Here is a 23,898-nt window from a genome sequence, read left to right on the forward strand (position 1 = left end):
CATCAAAATAATTTCCACTGTTTATAGTGAATCAGTTCTAGAGGATTGATTCAGTACACTTAAAAGTATAGTGTCCACATATAGTATATATTTTTTATCATAAACATTGGTTCCTGTTCTCACATTATGTGAAAATTGTGAGTAACATCACAGACATTAGGGCATCAGTAAATGTCTCACAAAACTGGATTTATATACAGTAACTTGAACTTATTTTGATATTTGTATTGGGAAGAATATTGTGGAATTTGAATTTTTGGAGACAATGGTTTTGCTACTTTTGAATACATAACAGATCTTAGAAACATGACAGAAATTAGTTATTTGTGTTTACTTGTCAGTTAAGAGGCATAAAAACAATTTCAGTGGTCACTTGTCACTTCTCAATGGATAATGAGAGATGCCAGAAATAAAAAATAATTGCATTTAATACAGCATTTAAAAATTTGCTATTTTGCTGTCTTTACAGCACCATGAGTTTCATTTTGAAAAAAGATATGTGCTATGCTATGCAAATTCCCTCAGTCATATTTTTGAGTTCAGTCAGTTATTGATTTGCCTGTCAGTACTGCTGACTGGTTTCATTTGGTGCAACTACTTTGCATTGAAAATTTCAATGGCTTTTAAAGCAAATTAGGTTTAAATAACAGTTTGATGTCATACCTGAACTTTTTATTTGCCTATGGTTTATTGAATATGAATATAAAGTAGGCTATATTGTTGACAACCTTGCTAAGGATGAATAAAAAATAATAGTTATGGTTTATGACCAAAAAAGAGAACATCTAAAAGCTTTTATTGTAACAGAATTTTTGTATTCCCCAAAGGGAAATTTTCTTTTCGCATGACCTGTGGAATTATTTAAAAACAGATCTCTGTGCTTGATGCTGCTGATATAGGAACTAAGAATGTTTTTAAATTAGAAATACTACACTTGTTTTCTATTCAAAAACATAGATTCCAAAATTATTAAGTCCCATAAATTTTATATTTAGGAAAATCCAGCAGAATAAAATCTCTGTAAAATTCAGACTGTTTAAACATATCTTAGTTTAAACACATCAAGTTTTGTCGAAGAAAGACTATGCTCCTTACAAAGGGTGCTTTTTATATCCAGAGAGATATAAAGGACTCAAAAGTAGTACCTAATTATGTTTAATTATGGTTAAATGATTGTCATGTTTATGTTGCTTCTGATTCATTTGAAATTTGTGGAGCTTCCAAAGCACAGAAGGTTAAATACTTATGCAAACACTAACTTTTGAGTTTTACTTCTTGTTCCGTTAAATATCTACAGAAAAAGGTTTATTTTGCCTTTGGAAATGCATTACTGCAGAATACACTGAATGTATATGTCTTACCATTTTCTAACCCAGTGGGGACAAGAGACTGTTTCAGCCAGCATAGGGTGCAAGGAAGAACAAACCCAGGACAGGGCACCAGTCCACCACTGGGTGAACACACACATAGACTCACACTCTATACACACACAGACACACTTAACCTGTGTGTCTTTCAACAGTGGGAGGAAACTGGAGCACTTGGAGGAAACCTGTGCAGACATGGGGAGAACATGCAAACTCCATGCTGGGAGGAACTGAGCTTAAAACCCTGGTCTCCTTGCTGTGAGGCAGCACCACTACCACTGTGTCACACTAACACCTTATATATATGTATATTTATATATCCGCAGCTTATGTATATATCTCTGTAGAGCAAAATCTACTAAAGTATTTTTGCTCAAAAGCTGCAGGCCTGTAGCGTTGTACAATGCTTACAAGAATGCTGAGTTTCACATGGTTTGAGAGATACATTTGAGTTATCTTCAGTTACATAGACTCACAATCATCTACATAGAAGTACACACACAGAAATGGACATCAATCTGAAAGTGGTCAAGTCATGTGCAGGGATGCCTAAATAGAAAATATCAGGGTGAAATTTGAAATCTCATCAAGTAAGTTTTGGGTTATGGCAATTCCACAGATAAAAACAAGTATATAAAACCCCATTTTTTTCTTTTCAATTAAATTTCAATTAATTTTATTTAAGCGGTTATCACTATTGTATTTTGTATTTTTGCTTTTTATTTATTATTTCTCATTTTTTTACTTGAAATACTTCCAACACCAGATATTATAATTTTAAACCTAAAAAGCAAAAGGGAATTTTAATTTTAATTGTCCTTGAGTACAATACATAACGCTACTATCCTTATAAATCAGTGGCTATCAAGTGCAGTCCTGGGTGGTATCTGTTCTTAGACGTTTTTATTGCAAAAAGTTTGCTGTTATTTCCAAGATTCTGTATTTTTGCATGTATTTTTACTGAATTAAGCAAGAACTTGCCTTTATTAAATGGATAAAAATTAATTCTTTTTACTTTGTAATATACTGTATTGTTCTTTTTACCATTCTTGATATTTAATCCATTATTTACTAATAAACACACGAGTGGGTAACACTAAAATAGATGTTGTTTTGCTTTCAATGTTTGTGCTTGTCATAATTGCCAGAATTTGGATACACTTCAGAGAGCAACTCCACAGAAAAAGTGAATTAAAAAATGACAGAACAGCTGTTTTTTTTATTTTTTTGTTATTTTAGCAACAAAATCTTAATTTATTTTTTATCCCCTTACTCTTTCATTCAATTTCAAGGTTAGTATTCCTTTAAGTAATGGCCTAAGGCAGGGCTATTCAATTACAAATTCAATTGGGCCAGATTTTCAAACCAAGAAATTCAGCTGGGCCAGACATTTTCAGCAGCTGGTAAAGAGCAGTTAATAACACATTTTAAACCAACACGAATGTATTGAAAAAAAGTAATGTTTATACATTGTTTCCCTTTTAAAATAAAAAATAAACATTTTGGTCATATCTCACCTAGGCACATATCAAAGTGCATAATATTAACAATAACATTTGTTTAACTTTCAAAATAAAATAAATGTTTTCGTCATATATGACCCAGGCACATCACAACCCTAATTTAACAGACTAAAAAAGAACTGTCAATGCTATCAAAGCTACTGTATCAGAGCACAAACCCATAACAAGTGATAACAGTAACTAACACACATGAATACAATGTCTACTGTACACTGAGGGAACATAGGTTCGTTTTAAATCACCACATGTGTGATTAGCAGTGCCTTTTTTATGAACAAAAAGGTGGTGGTACACATATGTTGTGTTTTGATCAAGTTTGAATACAGTGAAGGTATATATAGGCCAAGAGTCCTAGTGCTACATGTTTTGTTTTTATAGTGAAAAAACACGTTTAAAATTTGAAATTGACAAATCAAGTATAATAATAGTAATTCTGTACATTTATATAGAGCTTTATTCACTACTCAAAGCAATGCAAACTCCATGCAAGGATGACCCAGGATGCGAACTCAGCATCTCCTTATTGCGAGGTAGCAGCACTAGATAGATAGATAGATAGATAGATACTTTATTAATCCCCAAGGGGAAATTCACATACTCCAGCAGCAGCATACTGATAAAAACAATCTCTTATATATATTTCTCTTCTGGTTCGTCCTGCTTCCTCTTCAAAACCGGCAACAACCCCACAAGCAGCCCACACGGCATTTCTCGATTCCTATTGGTTCGTCCTGCTTCCTCTTCAAAACTGCCCCCCACATGCAGCCCACACAGCATTACTCGATTCCTATTCCTCCTCTTCCAAAACCTTCCCCACACTGCCTGCAGCCTACCATACACCCCCACGCCGCTTTTCTCGATTCCTATTCCTCCTTCGGACTACCACGTTCCCTGCTCCTCTCTCATGACCCCATTGGTGTCATGTCACTGCCCTATATCTAGCCTGACCACATGACCTTTCACTTCGGCCATGTGTGCGCCTGGGAGTCTTTTCCGTAGCCTGCTACAGGATGGCACTCTCTTGACCATTGGCATTGGTTTCGCTCCTTGAGATTTTTGTTATACTGCGACGGTTGTTTCCTAAGCCTTTGTTATAAAATGAACGACAGTATCTTCTCTGTCGACAAGTTTTTGTACAACGTCATCTCTATTCCGGGATCCGGCAACTGCCTGGGCTATTTCTTGACACAAACGGTTGACGAAGGCAATGTACTCACACTATGACGTAGGGCAGTAGATTTCGTTGCATCACATTGGGACAGATTTGGAGACATTCTTCCTGTTGTTCTTTCTAACGCAAGACGAGTTATCACAACAAGTCATGAGTACTATCAATACATTGCAACATCTGGAGTTTATGGTGGTGAAGCTAGAGAAAAGCCAAGCAAAATGACACCTTTTATTGGCTAACAAAAAAGATTACAATATGCAAGCTTTCGAGGCAACTCAGGCCCCTTCTTCAGGCAAGATGGTGGTGAAGCTGAAATTCAAGGTCTTTCCGAGATTCTCCATGCTTCCATTGTCATTTACTTTAAACACGTCCCCAATATCCCGCCTTGCATTACGTTTGCAAAGATTTGCGTTAATCTACAACAACCAGTCTTCAGCCACGGTCAGTTGTACGTGGCTTTTTCTAGGGTTAGATCTTTCGACTCATTATCTGTCGTCTCCAGCAAAACACCTATTCACAACTGTGTCTTTCAAGAAGTATTTCTTTCTTCTTGACTTCTGAATTCCTTTCTCACCGTTTTCCGTTCCTATTCTTACACCGCCATATGCTACGACGGGCATCGGCTAGTATTAATTAAAGAGTGATAAAAATTCAGCGCAAGTTAAAAAATGCGAGGTGGTGAGTGCGAGGCAGGTGTAACAGTCTATAATTTTGTATAGTGTTAACGCTTACCCATCCCCACCCCAACAAAGGCTCTCATTGGAATAACAATTAGATTAATTTGCACTCACGTGATGAAATTGGAATATGTTTATGCCCACAATTCATTATAGATTATTGAATCATTTAATATGTAGTTGAAAAAAAATGCTGTATCATAGACTGCTACCACCAGTTGTTAGACACACAATAACATGCTGCCTTGTGAGTTGAATGTTGCTAGGCTATGTGGAGTGTTGCCTTTATGGTGTGTACTGCTGTAGAAATTTATATAGGAGGCTCGCGAAATGAGATATTCTCATTTTTTCCTCTGAATTTCTAGCGGGGCCACGGCCAAAGCCACTTGGAGGTTGCTTCTTGACTACATGTGGCCGACCATCCACCATTTGAATACGCCAGGCTTAAGGGTTTCAGTGCAATACCTAGTCCTAGATGACATGCCTCTAGCATCTACTTATATTTGCCACAGGAAAATTTTGAGTTTCTGATTAATCTCTGCCTGCATACTTTTGGAATATAGGAAGAAAGCAGCATCATTACCAAAGCTCATGCAAACTGTAACACTCTTCTTTGTTTTAATTCATATAGGCATTATGTTCAAAAATAAGGACCAATGTAGCAGGCATTTTGATTGAACTATTTTTACGAAAAGGAAATACTGATGCATTATATACTTAAAACATTTCTCGTAATGACTTCACGAGAAGCCTTCTGTATCAACTGATTAGTTAGTTTATATGAAGTATCCTGGTAGTCATTATCTCGAGAATACTTAAGTTAGCTTTTTGGTTTGCTATTACGAAGAAAAAACAAGATAGGTATATTCAAATTACATGGTGGCGCCGAGTATCCAAGATTTAATAGGCATGTTTAAAATGGAAAAATTGCAGCTTCTCTGGGCTAAATAGCTGTGTGTCATGCTTAGGTTCAATAGACTATTTTAAACATAGGTTAAAACCTAAGTCAAAAGTGTTTGCTTTGCAGTATGCACTGTTCAGTAAGAACATGATGTCTTAGAAGCAGCATTATCGAGATAAACATACAGTAAATAAAAAAGGACACACGTAATTTTTATGTACACTTTATTTAGCACCTTTAATGGAAAGAACATTTCAAAACCTTTACATTATAGCAAAGTATCAAACCCCTAGTCTTGTAAATCATCACACCTGACATTAAACATTTTGATTTATTAAAAAATATAAGTTACATGCAACTTTTATTAACATTTCTACCTTAGACTGCTTTGTGAGTTTTGCATACTATTTAGTATGACTCTTATGTTATATGACTGTAGGAAGTTGGATTAATTTTCTTTTTTTGAAACTTTACAATATCACTGAATATCACAGTTGATGGCACTGTTTCTGAATGATATTCTTTCAAAGATTTGTATTAAAAGAAAAATAAATCTACTCTTGTAACCTTAGTCAGACAAAATGTAATAGAGTGTACCTGACAACCAGATTTCCATTCATGCATTTAATGGACCTACTTTATCAGGGGTTGTGTTTGAGCCAGAGTCTACCATGGCTACATCAGGTGATAGTCATGCAGAAATAATTTTGGAAAATAGAAGGATACATTACTGCACTGTTTACAATTAAAAAAACACCACAGCAAATAAGAAGGTGTCCTAAAGAGGAATTATTTATCCACATCCATTGACATCAGTTTGCGCATGGCTACTATAATATAGTCACTGTGAAAGAAATAAGAGTAAAATGTTAAAAAATGCATTTAGGGATATTAGTCAATTTGTATGAATAAAAACACAAATCTCTGTTAAATTCATAGTAAAATGACTGTTTCTGCATTTTCTGTCTTAATGTTGAAACAAAAAATAATATGTTCAGCTAAACTCAGAGCTTATTTACAGGTTGAAATTGTCAATTGTCTATGGTTAATAGATTGATTGCAACATAAAGACAGAAGGCACAGTGACAGTCCAGTAGACTTTGCTGTTCCCAGGGATCAGTAGTTGTTATATTCCAGCCAAAATTTAGCTCATGACCAGCTTTCTTTTCCTGTTGAGCATATAGACTGTCACTAGCTGTCAAACATGTAGTTTTGAAATCTCAACCTTTTATGAAGGGACAAAATTAGAATTTTAAATAAGAGAAATTAATTTCTTGAGCCCAAAATTTTTTACCAAGAAAACCATTTCTTTTGTCTGAAAGTCTTTCTTTTACTTTTTAGATTAAGTACTGATAAGATATTTCTGTATGCTTGGCTCTTAAGTAAGTATCTTTGCATCTAGTACATGACCAAGCAGCTACAGTACAGGAAAGCATCCCTAGAAACCACACTGGGTGACATACAGTATTGAAAACCAAGACGACTGCCCCTATCATAGATGCAACTAAAAGACAAAAATGTAAATGAAAATAAACCTGATCATTAAGAATACACAAAAATAATGCAAAATGACTGAAAATTATGACATGTGACTTCACCAACACCAATGACCAAAAATATCTTGCATTTTATTTCAGTGCACGCATTAATTTAAGTGCTGCAAAGAAGCAAAAACATGTTGCAGTGTTACATACTGTAAGGTTTTGCATACATATTAACAAAGGTTTCAGATAATACAACTTTGTAATGTGAAGCATTTAGGGAAATGGACTGAACTTATTGTTGTGTTTGATGAATGTATGCAGTAAGGTATTGACACCTTTAAGTAATTATTAACAGCTGCACAGACCTATTAGGCTGAGAACGACTCAGTTACTTTTCAAAAAGATGTATACATCTTAGCATATGTATTGTTCTAAGGAGACATAACATAATATTCTCAAACCAGTCCAGTTCTGAATCATGAATAACCACAGCCATTCCAACAGACATAAGCTCAAGGTAGGAACTATCTTGAGCAGGGCACTAATCCATCATGGGGCTTGTTAGAAGGTATGTTTCTTGTAAATAAACTCAAATCTTGATAATTTCCAAGAATCTCCATAAATTATATTCATTAAGAGTTGCAAAAGGTAAAAGAGACATCCCATAATTAATTTAAGTACAGTAATGGAAAATGGTTTGAGGAACCATTTATTTTGAATATAAAGGATTAAAGCCTCTGTAGAAGTTAAACATCATAGACTATATATTTACTTAAACGGTGGTGATCCCATCATGAATTTCCACAGGAAATAAATGTATCCCACAGTTGTTAAAAAAAAATTCACATTAGAAGTACTGAACTTAGTAATTTAATAGAGAGTAATGTTTCTAATTAAGACGTTGTTTGGAAATAAAACATGCAATTACTTTGGCCCCCTAGAACAAAGTTTAAGGACCCCTGCACTATAGTATTTGCTTTCTGGTTGGCCAGAGTCCAGAGGTACTCTACTGTCCAAAACAGTGTTTTCTGGTTAGCCGATTAAAATTCACTGGCCATTTATTAAAAATGTCAGTGATTTTTACTTGACACATGACCTATGTAGTTATTGTTGTGTATTCTTTAGCAATCAGGCCCACATATGTCACTGCACTGACACATTTTCATTTACATAACAGTGTAGCTTAAATTTAAACTCTTTATACATTGGCTGTCTATCAATACATTTGCCTGTACAAGTATTGTTCTGTACAATGTTTTTACTACCATTTTCTTCATCATTTCAGGATAATCTAATTGGAACTTTGCTGGCTATATTTGGAAATCTTCTCATCAGTGTTTCTCTCAGTGTGCAGGTAAGCCACCCTTGAACAGTTGCAGCGCTTGATCCAGTACAGAGTATTTAACTGACTTTATGTTCATCCATGTACTATTCTTAGACATTTATTTCTTTTCATAGCAGTTAAACAATGCCTTTAAAATTAAATACAGATTTTATTTTTTTGAGTTATAATATGTAACCTTAATGTATTCAGTTGGATTTATTTTTGTGAATTGGAACAACAGACAGAAGACTTTTATAATGTCATAATGAAAACACAGTTCTTACAGATCATTCCAAATCATATTTTATTGTATAATTATTTGTAATCTTATTTCATTTAATTGGGTTTCTTTTTTTGTATTGGAGCAAGAGACAAAAACTCCTAAAGTGCCTAATGCAAATGAAGTTCTTACAGATCCTACCAAATCCATTTTAAAATGTAAAAATGAGTGAATCTGTAAGTATTCTCCTATTTTTATTTGACACCAGTAATTTGTAAGTACACCCTATGAAAATGTGTATTTTCTTCAGCATATTTTTATTTTTTGATGCTTGAACTTCATTTCAACAAAAATGATTGTTTTTACATTAAAAAAAACAAAGAAAATTACTCCTCGAGCAATCATTTGCTCTACAAAAATGTCATGAATGTAGAAAAACGTTTCAATCGCCAGTGTTGCCCCGTTTTGTGGAAATAACTTCTTCTAGGTGTTTCTTGTAGTTGTCTGCCAGTTTCCTACATTGACTTCCCAATCTTCCTTGCAGAACTCTTTTTGTCAATTGTGTGATGTTTGTTTGAGGGCTTTCTTGCAGGTAATTCCCACTTCAATACCACATGCTTTCAATGGGGTTGAGATCTGGGCAATTTCATAACACAGCATCTCTTCATTTTGAGCCATTATTTAGTGGAACTGCCTAAGTATTTTGAATTGATTTCTTGTTGAAAAAGCCACTTGGTATTCTTCACCTTTTTGACAGATAGCCTCACATTCCTCTTAATTACTCCCTGCCACAATGTGGAATTCTTAAATAAACTCTATAATGCAGCAGTTCCAAACCATAATACTTTCACTACCAAGTTTTACATTCTTTATAAGGGTCTTTTAATCATAGGCAGTTTTTGGTTTTTGTTGAATATGACATTTGTTATGATGGCCAAACAGTTGTTTATAATTAGATATTAGTGAAATATTGATCAAATACCTTTTTTTGTACAAAAAGGCAAACCTTTTCATTGGGTATACTAACTTTTTCAAATCACTACACATATGCAGTAAAGGTGATTCCCTATCTAGCAAGGCAGAAACAAACTCTGGGCAGGGCACCAGTACATCACAGGACAAATGCACACACACTCACATACCAAACACACGATAGGTCCAATTTAGCATTGCCAATTCATCTAACCCACGTGTCTTCTGTGCCACTGTGCTGTCCATATACAAATGTATTGTTAAGAATTTGAAAGAACAATTTGTAATGGATGGACATGTCCATAACACAGTTGCATTCATGGAAAATGTAGCACTGGACAGGGGTAAGGCCCATCGAAAAAATAATAAACACTGACAGTAATAATTCAAGTTGTCACAGTAATACAGTAGCATTAGCATATCAAGGGGTAATGAGCATGATCACTGTGATAAGTAAGAGTCAAAGACATCATAAAGATTTGAGGCAGCCACCCGTATATTGTTTTTCCCAGCTGCAAAACTGATTGCATGGAGACAAGATGGCAATTTTAACTGATAAAACGGGAAATTACATCAACGATGCCAGAACCAGAAGTGATGTCTTCATTAACGGAAGTGATGCCATCGTCGGTGCCGGAACTGGAAGTGACATTTTCTTGACCAGAAGTGATGCCATTGTTGGAGCCGGAAACAAGTAGGATTTCCCAAGAATGGTCTACAAGAGACTGAGAGAGACAGTTAGCACACTCCGCCGCCCCCTTGTCTGGCATATAATTACCATTTTGTAGGTCCTTTAGCTGTTTCCCATGCGCACATGTGTGACAAGGCCCCCCTCAGCCCAGACCCATTGGGTCAGGAAGACCTAATCGAGAGGTTGTGAATTCGAGAGAGGGCATCGGTGTTGATGTGGAGAGAGCTGTTGCGGTGAATAAGCGAAAACTTGTATGGTTGGAGATCAAGAAACCACATAGTGACCCGGGGATTCAACACTTTGTGAAGAGCCATCCACTGTAGAGGAGCATGATCCATCACCAGCGTGAATTTACGGCCCAAGAGGTAGTACCTCAACTGTGTAATCACCAATTTAATCGCAAGAGCCTCTTGTTCCACCTCTGCATACTTGGTCTCCCAATCCAGCAGCTTCCAACTCAGGTACATGACAGAATGTTCGACACTTTGGATCAGCACGGCACCCAGGCCTGTGTCTTAAGCATCCGTTTGGAGTATGAAAGGAAGCGAAAAATTAGGTGCTTTCAATATTGGTGCAGACGTAAGGGCCTGTTTTAGGTCACGAAATGCATTGTCTGTCTTATCAGTCCATATCACATGGTTGGGAGCCCTGTTCTTTGTTAAATCAGACAAGGGCGCAGCTCTTTTGGAGAACCGAGGCAGAAACCGGTGGTAGTACACGGCTAATCAGAGAAAGGCTTGTACTGGCTGTTTCTTTTGCAGACGAGGCCAATTTAATATGGCATTCATTTTTGAGCACTGCACCTTCACGGTACCCTGACCCACTAGGTAGCCTAAATATTTAGCTTCTTTCAACCCAAAAAAATTTTTTTTTGGCTTGATCCGAAGTCCGGCTTTTCCCAGCGTCCATAATACTATTTTAACCTGTAGCACGTGATCCTTCAACGTCATCTAAATAGGCACCACTATACACATTATGGGTTTGGAGCATTTTGTCCACCAGACGCTGGAAAGTTGCCGGAGCCCCATCTAACCTGAATGGAAGGACACAATACTGCCAGTGTCCACCAGGGCTGCTAAATGCGTTCTTAGCCTTTGCGGAATCTGTTAAAGGAACCCGCCATTACCCCTTCGTCATGTCAAGTGTTATCAAAAACTTTGCCTGTCCAAGTCTCTCAAGGAGGTAGTCCACGCGAGGCATTGGATAAGCATCAAATTGGGAGACTTGATTAAGTCAATGGAAGTCGTTGCAAAATCTGTAACTCCCATCAGGCTTACTTACCAAGACAATCGGACTGGACCAGGGACTATACCTTTCCTCAGTTACACCTAGTTCCAGCATGTGCTTGATTTCAAGCTCCACCTCTGCCTTCTTTGTCTCAGAAGTCGATAAAGGTGTTCTCTTACGATAACCCCGGGTTCTGTCACTATATCATGCACAATCAGAGAGGTCCTGCCTGGTTTCTTACTCACTACCTATGGGACTGACAAGATAGCTGTTTCGAGCTTCCATCTCTGTCTCGAATTTAATTCAGGACCGAAGTTAAGGGCATCTCTCTGAGCAAAGAAAGAGCGGGGCCGAGCGGAGGAGGGATCAGGATCCCTTTCCTTCCACGGCTTGAGCAAATTCACATGATATACCTGCTCGCTCGGTCGACGATTGTGTTGTTTCACCAAATAATCGACAAGCCCATTCCTTTCCTTAACTTCATAAGGCCCTTGCCAATGGGCAAGTAATTTAGAATGGGAGGTAGGATCCAACACCATGACACGATCCCCCAGATGGAACTCTCGGAGGGTTGTACCACGATCATAATAGTGGGCCTGTGCTGCTTGCGCCTCCTCCATGTGACTTTTTAATATAGGTCGGATTTTCCCAAATCGATCGCGTAACTGTGCGATATACTCTAGTATATTGGTAGAGGGAAGATCCTCTCCTTCCCATCTTTCTTTTAAAATATCCAATATTTCTCAGGGTTGCCGTCCGTATAATAATTCAAATGGCGAGAACCCTGTAGAGAGGTTTGTGGGACTTCCTGATATGCAAAGAGCACGAGGGGGAGTAGCTGGTCCCAGTTCCTCCCATCCTCGCTGACCACCTTGTGAAGCATTTACTTGAGAGTTTGATTAAACCTCTTAATGAGACCGTTGGTTTGAGGATGATACACTGCAGTCTTTAACATTAGAATTACCAAAGCCTATGAAAAAACTCGGAAATCCGGCCGACCTTAAATCCCTTCACACTTCTCAGGCAGTGTCTTTTGTCTTGTAAATGTGCCTATCAAGACAAGCAGCAAGCACCCTATTCCATTCCCCACAACCGTAGAACAGCCACAAAGTTCTCCCCGTTCCAGCCTTCATTATCTGGGAGTGAAGTGCTGGAGTTTTAGAATGGAAATAATAGATTTCATGTGTGTTCCGTTTCTACAATAATCTGTGTAAATACATCATTAAAACAGAAAATTTTTCATATTTCAGTAATCAATGACAAAATGCAAACATAAACTATATAATGTGTAAAACCTGAAGTGCAAAGATCAAATAAACACTTTCACAAAAGGTTCAAGGATGAAGCAACAGCTTCCGTGGCGCAAGAGTCCCCTGGTTCAAACCTTTCCTGCCTCGTATGTTTACTGTTTTGAGTAGTGAGCTGCTCTTATTGTTAACTAGCAGAATACCTGCGCTTTGCAGCGGAGAAGTAGTGTGTTAAAGAAGTTATGAAAAAGAAAAGGAAACATTTTAAAAATAACGTAAGATGATTGTTAATGTAATTGTTTTGTCATTGATATGAGTGTTGTTGTCATTATAGCAAAATACCCGCGCTTGGCAGCCAAGAAGTAAAAAGAAAAGGAAACATTTTAATAATAACATAACATGATTGACAATGTAATTGTTTTGTCATTGTCATGAGTGTTGCTGGCATATATATATATATATATATATATATATATATATATATATATATATATATATATACACACAACGACACACACATATATAAACATATATATATACACATCATATATATATATATATATATATACATATACATATATACACATATATATACATATATATATTGTGGTAGATAGGGGGCGCTCTCGCTCCCTTGAACCCCTGTCCAAGACTCCAGACACCAGGTAAAAGTCCAATTGTTGACTTTATTTTGTTGCCACAGTGTACAAAGCACACTCTCTACCACAATACTCATATAATAACAAATACTACAATAATAAACACAATAAACCAATCCTCCAGCTCCCAGACGCGTTGCCACCTTTCCACCCAGCTCAGCTCACCGTCTGGGAGCTCCCACAGTCCTTTTATATTCCCTGACCCGGAAGTGTTCTCAATCCCCAGTCCATGTGATCCTCAATCACTTCCGGTCAGGTAAAGTTCTTTCTTCACCCCGGAAGCCTGTCGCTCTTCCTATGACGAACTTCCGGGTCATAGGGCACAAATGAGTCTTCGGTCTTCCCTACAGCACCCTCTTGCGGCCCCTGAGGTATCCACCTGGGCTGAGGATAAAAACTACAGCATCCATGATTCCCTGCTGGTCTTCGGGGCACCTCCATACTGCAGGGAGGGCTCCATCTGGCGGCCTGGGGATATTGGCCAGGATGACAAGCAAAACACATCTCACAATATATATACATATACATATAAATATATATATATATACATATATATACACACACACACAAACACATATATATACATATATATACACATATACATATCTACATATATACTGTATATACACATATATATACAAATCTACATATATATCTACATATATATACATTAGTGGTGGGACTCGATTTAAAAAATTAATCCAGTTAATTAGAGACTGTGTAATAATTAATCTTGATTAATCGTATGTAATCACACACGTAAATTTTCCCCAAATCGCAAATGTTTTTTTTTTTAATTTAAAAGGGTTTTAGTGGGGGACAGAATCAAATAATAGACATGGACATGAATATTGTAAACTCAAGCTCTTTTAATTTCTGGAAAAAAAAATGCTTTTAAACTGCATTAGAATTCAAAACAGAAACAAAAATATCATCCTTGGTTAAAATTGGGCAGACTTAAAAATAAAGTGGTAGCTTAAGTACTTTAAGTACATTTTCAGAATGGTATTGTCTTTAAATAATAATAATCAAAATTTCAACATAAAGTGCAGTTTTTCTTCTTAAAAAAATAAGTCAGAAACATAAAAGTTAATTTGACCAACTTAATCTTTAAACTCTGGGTAACCTTAGCCAAAATTATTTTGTACATTAGGCTAAAACAGTGTGATCATTGAACATTTTGTAATTAGATGTAATTAGAATTACTAACGGTCACGGAAGTCCAATGATCCCCAGTAAGAGCCACAAAGTCCGCTTTCTGTAATGCATCTAATTTTGCTTGCTTTTCAACAACAACAACAACAACATTTATTTATATAGCACATTTTCATATAAACAGTAGCTCAAAGTGCTTTACATATTAAAGAATAGAAAAATGAAAGACACAATTATAAAACAAAATAAATCAACATTAACATCGAATAAGAGTAAGGTTCAATGGCCAGGGGGGACAGAAAAAACAAGAAAACTCCAGACGGCTGGAGAAAAAATAAAATCTGTAGGGATTCCAGACCATGAGACCGCCCAGTCCCCTCTGGGCATTCTACCTAACATAAATGAAACAGTCCTCTTTGGATTTAGGATTCTCACAGAAGGGCTTGATGATGATGATGGTCACGTAGACTTCTGCCTTTTAATCCGTCCATCATTGTTGGTGCACTTTTCAGTGTGCACAAAACCATGCTTTTATCAAGGCTTCACTCGGGTAGTCTTTTGAAATGAAATTTTCCTCCGATCAGTCATAGGAATGCGCTTTATTCTGACTCTAACATTTTTGTAGCTGTGATGTGTGCATCAGTGTAATCGATGTACCAGGAAATCATGCATTGACAAAAGTTCCCCTTTGCTTGGAATTGAAAGTGTGATTAAATGCGTTATTTTTTGTTATGGAGTACATGCATCGAAGCTTCTCAGCTGTGCTTGTGCTAAGAAAAGGAAACATTTTAAAAATAACGTAACATGATTCTGCGTTAACCGCATATTTTTTTCATATGTCCCAATCCAAGGAGATGCGAGGGTAAAATGAATCGGGAAGCGCGCGTACATACTCAGTGCATCCCCTCTCGGAGATTGAACCTCGGATGTCGGCGCTAGAGGCGAAGCCTCTACAATTGCGCCACGGCGTGTGGCTTGTCTATTTGTGAGTATGTAGATCGGGGTATATATATATACTCGCAGCGGAGAAGTAGTGTGTTAAAGAAGTATGAAAAAGAAAATGGAACATTTTAAAAATAACGTAACATGATTGTCAATATACATTAATTGTTTTGTGAGTGTTATTGAGTGTTGCTGTCATCAAGGATTTCCATCCATCCATTCATTATCCAACCCGCTGAATCTGAACACAGGGTCACGGGGGTCTGCTGGAGCCAATCCCAGCCAACACAAGGCACAAGGCAGGAACTAATCCTGGGCAGGGTGCCAACCCACCATAGGACACACACAAACACACACTAGGGCCAATTTAGAGTCGCCAATCCACCTAACCTGCATGTCTTTGGACTGTGGGAGGAAACCGGAGTACCCGGAGGAAACCCACGCAGACACGGGGAGAACATGCAAACTCCACGCAGGGAGGACCCAGGAAGCGAACCTGGGTCTCCTAACTGCGAGGCAGCAGCGCTACCACTGCGCCACCGTGCTGCCTCATCAAGGATTTGATTATCATTATTTCTTTCAATCAGGGTCGTATTTGTACGATGTGTTGTGTTCAAGTTACATTCTGTGTTTGTCAATCGTTGTAAAGATAAGAGGTTTCATTCATCGATTCGTTTCTTACTGCATCAATAAACAGCTCGTCTTCCTCTTTATCTGAGATGAGACACACTGCATGCACGGGTTTTTTACACTGTCTTCCTTTAGCAGGACATTCACTTTTTCCACCGTGTGCTTTGTTTCCACAGTAGCTGCACTTATGAATATGCTTGTATGTATCAGACACGTCATATTTTTTTGCTGCCTTCTCAATTGTGTAATTCGGTTTTTGTTCAGCAATCTTTGGAACTGCTGCTTTTTGTCTGTGCACTGCGTCAGTTCATGTGAGCCGCTTGGTGTTCTTGCATCGAAGGTTCCCAGCTGTGCTGGTGCCATCTCATGTGATGTCCACGACTGTATGTAATGTTAGCTAAGACCCAGCACTTAAAAAGTTTCTCTCGCAGTTTCTCTGAGTTTGTGCCAAACACCACCGTGACCATCTCATCTTCCTCTGCATAAGCACAGTTCTTCACCTGTGAATATTTAACGGCAGTGTTTCTATTGGATTGCCGCTGACAGACGGCCTTATATGGGCAGGCACTAAATTACAAACGCCAGCAGAAGCCTGTCTATGAACTTAATTTAAACTTTAGGTTTACACAGTGCTTTGTTTCCGAAGTAGCAGCACTCATGAATATGGTTGTATATGTCAGTCGCTCGCTTCTTATTATTTCGCTGCCTTCTCAATTATATAATGCATGTTTTCTTCAGTGCTTTTTTGAGCTCTTCCTGGTTTTCTACATACTGCGTTGATAGTCAGTTCACATGATTACGTGGGAGGCGTAATGATGTCACACGAAACTCCGCCCCCCCACGGCCATCCAGCTCAACTCCATTACAGTATATGGAGAAAAATAGCTTCCAGTTATGACCATTACACGTAGAATTTCGAAATGAAACCTGCCCAACTTTTGTAAGTAAGCTGTAAGGAATGAGCCTGCCAAATTTCAGCCTTCTACCTACACGGGAACTTGGAGAATTAGTGGTGAGTGAGTGAGTGAGTGAGTCAGTCAGTCAGTGAGGGCTTTGCCTTTTATTAGTATAGATATACAATAAACACATACATTTGATTTGAGTCTGTAACAGCCGCTGTAAATGTACTTGCAAAAGTTACCTTTTTTTTTCACTTTTATTCTCTCAGTCACGATCACGATACATACTACCGGCCCCCCAGGGATCAGACGCAGTTACTTTTTAACTGAAACTGGGAATAACTGTAGATGTGAGTGGTGTTTTAAGACAATCGAACTGGAAATTCTCTAATCTGGATAGATAAAAGCTGACACACAAACGCTGGTGAATCTGCCTTATTCGTATCTCATTGTCACTTGATTTTTTTTACTCAGTTTTATTGAGTGTTCCTGCTTACGCTGAATTAGTATGCACCTTATGGTCCATGATGTCAAAGCCATACTGCCAAAAAGCAGAGACATAGGTGTATATGATATTTGGAATTATTTATTTTATGACCTGTATAATACATTTCGGAAAACATTGTGACATGGATGCCACATTATTCATATTATTCATACTCATTCGCGTACCTTCTTGCGCTTGTAATCAGTGAACTCGTTTTTTTTTCCCCTCGATCTTGCCCAGTGTGCACAGGACTCCAGGACATGCTTGGGAAAGAATGTTCCTCTGCAAGGTGAGCTATGAACGCTCTTCTTTTCTCATTGGACCCCATACATGCCTTGCACAGTACATGTTCGTTGATTGCCACCAGGTCAAGCTTGTTATAGCACAAGCAACCAGCCACCTGCATGCTCCTCCTCATATTCCCAGGTTTGTAATATCTTTACCTGCTGGTCTGGGGATAGCCCTTATTTCTCTGGGACCTGGTTCCCAATGGGCGGCTCAGCTCTCTCCTCCGAGAGAGCATAATAAGCCCTTTTCGTTTTCCCTCCAGGGACCAGACCATGCCTGTGGGTCTCCTCCACATTCTCCCTTTGTACAACTATGAGCCCAGTTTATATTTGTGGAAGTGAAGCCCGCACCGCGTTACTCCGGACCATTGAGCGCACCCCTCACCCAGAAACACGGCCCCAGAACTTTCCTACCTGACCATATTCTCGGTTCTCTCCCGGTTTCTTCTGGGAAGTAATTATCCTTCTGACTACGCCACTGTGATAAATAAGAGTCAAAAACATCATAAAGATATGGGGCATCCACCCATATATTGGTTTTCCCGGCTGCAAAAGTTGATTTGAAGTAGCACGATGTGCATGATTGCATGGAGACACGATGGCAGTTTCAACTGATAAAACGGGGAATGACGTCATTGGTGCAGGAACAGGAAGTGACGTCTTTTTGACCGGAAGTGATGTCCTTCGGACTGGAAGTGACATCGTCGGTGCCGGAACTGGAAGTGATGTTTTCATGACCGGAAGTGGCATCATTGTGGGCGCTGGAACCAAGTAGGATTTCCCGAGAATGGTCTGCAAGAGACTGAGAGACAGTTAGCATACTCCGCCGCCCCCTGGTCTGACATATAATTACCATTTTGTAGGCCCTTTAGCTGTTTCCCATGCGCACATGTGTGAAATAAGCATTGTGGATGAAGCTCCTGATGGCCGTGTTTACAGAGCTGGATTGAATTTTATGTTGACTTCTTAATTGTTTAATTCATTGTTCATAATCTGATTGCTTTTGCTTTTTTCATTAATGGTTGCTTAAAAATATTTTGAAAAAGTGCAACCTGGTCTCATTTATTTCATCCTGAGACCATGTTCTCCTCTGTGTTGTCTAGGACATATTCTGTTCTAATGCCAACCCTCTGCGGTCTCTGGCACCTTCAGCAGAGACATGGGTTGTCTCCCCTATAGTATCCAGTTAAAACACTGTAAGATTCCTAGGTTGCTTTTAGGGACTTGGTGGGCCCTGTGCTTTTTCAGTGCTAACTTTTTTTTTGTTTGGTAACCCATTTCTGATGGTAGTACAATGAGCACTAATAAATTCCAGATTTTGTATTCAAGTATATTAATGAAAATATAGCATTCGAGTGCAGAGTTATATTAAAATTATGTCTTAAGTTATACCATCCACAATAAAATGTATACAAATTAGTATCTGAAGAACATCTATACACTAATGCGAAGGTAGCCTAAGTAATGGTGGTATAGGACATTGGATATGTTGTTGAACTAACCATGAGGTATGCTATATTAAAAATGCCAAACAGGTTGGCTTGTTGCACAACTTATGGTAAAAGATGACATGTGGAGAGAGTCTTTGTCTTTCTTCTGGTATATTCAAGAATAAAAAATCGTTACACTTGATTCCTTTACAATGATGGTGAGATATTGGGGGAGTATATTCTTGGCTCCACTACTATCAAGTATAATGGTCTCTTCAAAAATCACTATAATATATATATTGTGGAAGCCGGCCCGGACTCAGACAGGCGGACACGCCCCAGTGCCGGCTGCAGCCCCGGAAGCACTCCAGGTGTCCTTACTCCTCTTCCCCCCAGCACTTCCGGGTGTGGCAGAAGTGCTGAGGTCCAGGGCTCCAAAGGCACAGGGGCGTCCTCTGGCGGTGACCACGGGCCCCTACAGGGTAGAGCTGTACCTGTGGCCCCCAAAGGAACCAGGGCAGTCGCCCCCACACAGTCTAGGGAAGGCGTAAGCCCTCCTCCGGTACTCCTGGGCGTCCTGGCTGGGTCGCCACCGCAGCCATCTCCGACAATATATATATATATATATATATATATATATATATATATATATTTTTTTTTTTTTTTTTTCTGTTCAATTTACGTTTCTGTTTATTTCACATTTTGCAGTTCAGTTTATTTCCTGCTTCCTGACTTTGTGCCCCTTCTACACTGCTTTTCTTCATCTGCACTTGATAAGAAAATTACAACCAATAAACATTTCATGTTCTCTGTACTCATCTTCTATTCCATATTCATCAACACATACAATCTATTTTCTCATGTCTTTGATGAAGTGATCCAATGTCAGCTCACATTGGAGATGCATACCCTTCTTTAGTGACAGAGGTTTTAAACCATATTGTAATAGTCTGTACTAACTAACAACATTTGTCCTTGTAGAAATGTCCTCTCCTTCCATCTCTTTCTGCTAATTTATTGGCCATTTTCTGGGTTCACACCTAGTCAAAGGAAGTATTACCAGATTCAAATCACCAGCTTCCTGTCTTTGTAAACAGGTTCTTGTACATATTACCACAGTATCAATAAACTCCAGAATCCTCCCTCCCTCTGAATTCTTTTCTGTTCTCCTTGTGTTATTTTAGTTTCCAGGGCACAGTCCAAAGACATATTGCTAGATTGTTTATCAAACTTAAATTGGCCTGGTTTCAGCATTGTACACTCTGCTGCTTGGATAGATTTTAATTCCATGCTATTCTGACAGGAAAAAGCAGTTAATAAAATGAAGGGAGTGGTGTCAGCTGTGTGAATATTTGAACTTCCAAAGATTTTAATCTAATATAGTTGTCCGTTTTATTATTATGAGCATAGTAGGTTAGTAATCAGGCTAGGACCTGATATATGTAAGTAACTTAAAACTGTGAAAACATTATTTTTTTTTTTTTTCTTCAGAAATACAGCCATGTCCGATTAGCTGGCTCAAAGGACTCACGAGCTTATTATTGTACCAAAACCTGGTGGTGTGGACTCTTCCTGATGTTGGCTGGAGAACTAGGAGTTTTTAGTTCTTATGCCTTTGCACCCTTGTCCTTGATTACACCACTCAGTGCTGTGTCCACAATAGGTATTGTATTTGTGTTTGTATTTTTGTATGTAACTGTTGAATTTTACATTGTAATTTATGTCTTATTTTTAAGAAAAATGTTGATTTTATTCCTTTACCATAGTCATGCAAGCCGGCTTCATAGACTTGCATGTTGAAAATTTTTATCTATTTGACACCCAATACGTACTGTATATATTCATCCATGTATGCCAAATAGTTGACTTGCACTCTATTATTTTTGTCAAGGCTACTATTCACTTTTTGTTAATATAACATTTCATTCCAAGGATGATGACAATACCTCTGCTCAATTTTACATCTAAAGCACTGCAGTTCTATCCCAGTGATTCAAGATGCCTTTAGTCTACTAGATCTAAAGGAATGAAAATGTTTTGTAAACTACTGAGTACTTGGTGTTTTATGTGCTTTGAAACAAAATTCAAACACCCTTTTTTAAAACTAATTTGTAACTGAAAACTATTGCTTTGTTTTATTTAATGAAGGGTGGAATGTATATCATAATGAAAAGTCCTTATTTTAAAATACAAAATTGATTTAAATCATGAGGAAATGTATGGTCTTTTTAGATCTACCATTTGTATATATATATGGACAACGTTTAACACTAATAGTAAAACATTATGCATTATCCTATCAGGATAGTAATTTCTATTAGCCGGATAAACTGTAGACATGCAATATCAAATCAGTTTTTTTTTCTATCACTGAATTTGGTTTTATCAGTCAGTTCATAAATTGCACACATGCTTTGCATTTTAAAGAATGTGATATCTAAACTATAAAGCAAGTCCAAGCTATTAAATAATAGATTTAAACAGGTGATTTTTAAAGATGGAGAGAATTTACAGAGTATGGAGTATGAGAAGTCATTCCACATCTGTTTGATTTTCTTGGTCAGTTATTCCATACAGTATTTGAGCCTGTACAATTTCCAGCAGTTACGCATACATACAAGGTACTTGGCAGGATTCAAATGAGGGGCTTTGTCCAAGCTGTAATGTTTTAAAAGGGCTTATCATGCTGGTAAATCTCATGCCAGCAAAGATGATGACATGAGGAACGATTACCATATGCACATACAATTAATTAGTGATGTTATATTTAGTGATGACCCTCTGGGATCTACTGACATACCACAAATCTTGATTGCCAGGGTTTTGGTGATGTATACTTTTTAACAGCAGTCTTTAGAAGGGCCCATTCACCAGGCTTTTTATGAATTCAAGGAGTGCGGGGACCTTCAAAAATTAACTTGATGTTATTTTACCAGAAGATGTTAGTAAAGAATCTATGACGACTTGTATCCTGTGTTTATGGGTCAGCATGCGTGACTGCTCTTATTATTTGTCTTGCTGATTCTTTCATTCATTTTGCAAGTAATAAACATAACATTCTCAAACCAGCTTAAACCAATTTACTGTTAAAGTACAGTATGCATTGTGTTGTTCTAGGTTTATAGGGTCATTATTGTCACGTGTGTAGAGTATAGTGAAATTGTCATTCACAAATTATTGCCTTATATTTATTTTTAAATAAAAAGTAGTAATTTGTCTGCTGCATAAACTTGGAAAACTAAAACTCCTAAAATAAATTCTGTTGCATTTTGGTAATTTAGAAACTGTGGTTGCTATAGTGGAGAAATTTTAACCAGCTAAACTACACTAGCATTAATTAATCAGTTAGCCTCTATATTAGTTAGTTATTCTTTATATTACCGATTTTTTGAATGTTTTGAGAAAACGTTAGTTTACTGTACATTTAATTAATCATCTCCATAAAAAAATTAATTTAACTATATAGGCAGAAGTGACACTAGCGTTAACTGCCTCGTCTTTTAGCACTGATCAGGGCTACACTGCTGCTGAAATACATTCCTGCTTTTGTAAAGGGATTTTAGTGCATTTAAAACATACCTTGGTTACAACTCAGGTTTATATTAATGCACAGTCTGGATGAGCGGAGAGACAATTTAGATCCTGTTTATCTTTAAACAATCATTTTACAGTGTTTCACTGTGTCAAAGTAATATTATTAATGTACTTGTGAATTTAGATTGAGTGAATTAATCTAGTACAGATTTATTCTGAAAAACAAGAAAACTCTTTTATTTGTACTTTTTTATTTTTACAGATACATGTGAAGGAACTGAACTACTGTAGTCTTAAGTTGTTGTTTTAAATATTTTCAAAGCATATGTTTTTGAAGAAAGTTCAAAATAGTGCCATTAAGTACTCTTTGATCAAGAATGAAGTACAGCTATATCTAAGTAGATTTTATATAACCAGGGAGCACATTTGTGGTTCCAGCTTCAGCAAGAATTCCTCAGTCTTCATTTTAGCCTTGCTTTGCTCTTCAGTTTTCCTGCAATAAACACTTGCATCAGTCAAATTTCAAAATATATTTGAATTACGTGCTGTCATATAAGTGAATAAAGTGTTTGATTTCACATGTCATACATTTTATGAATTATGCTTTGTAGACATGAGTAGTAGACATTAGTAGGCAGAGTGCTCTTTCATTTACCAAGACAATAATCCATGCAGTCAAGAAATATTAATTGATAATTCCAGTTTGTGATTAAAATGAGCTATTGATAAATAAAGCAATTAGAATTTAATGTGTTCCTTTATTTTTATTATACTTTAATTTTTTAATTTTTTTTTTCTCACTTGTTTTCACAGCTACATCTATTTTAGGATTTATATTTATAAGAGAAAAGTGGAAACCAAATGAATTTTTAAGTAAGTTTGATATATATAACTATTTTTCTGTGAAACACCCCTGATACATTATCATTGTGGCACATGAGAAGCATTATCATGCAGTACTTCGGTCTTTGTTCAGTGCTTGGGTGCCTTGTCTTCTGTCTAAAATTTGAATATGTTTGCCTGCATTTTTGATCCATACAGTAGATCAAATATGAGACTGAAATGGCCTGG

General features: G+C 37.3%; 1 protein-coding gene across 1 annotated transcript in view; it reads left to right on the forward strand.

Annotated features, from left to right (window-relative positions):
- nipal3 (NIPA like domain containing 3) overlaps positions 1 to 23,898 on the forward strand; it is a 56,819-nt gene that overhangs the window by 11,587 nt on the left and 21,334 nt on the right. The window contains exons 2-4 of the mRNA XM_039739288.1: positions 8,409 to 8,477; positions 20,785 to 20,956; positions 23,641 to 23,700. Of these exons, the coding sequence (XP_039595222.1) occupies positions 8,409 to 8,477; positions 20,785 to 20,956; positions 23,641 to 23,700 (301 nt within the window). The remainder of the gene's footprint in view (positions 1 to 8,408; positions 8,478 to 20,784; positions 20,957 to 23,640; positions 23,701 to 23,898) is intronic.

Source organism: Polypterus senegalus, chromosome 17 (assembly GCF_016835505.1).
Source record: "Polypterus senegalus isolate Bchr_013 chromosome 17, ASM1683550v1, whole genome shotgun sequence".
NCBI classification, from domain to species: domain Eukaryota; kingdom Metazoa; phylum Chordata; class Cladistia; order Polypteriformes; family Polypteridae; genus Polypterus; species Polypterus senegalus.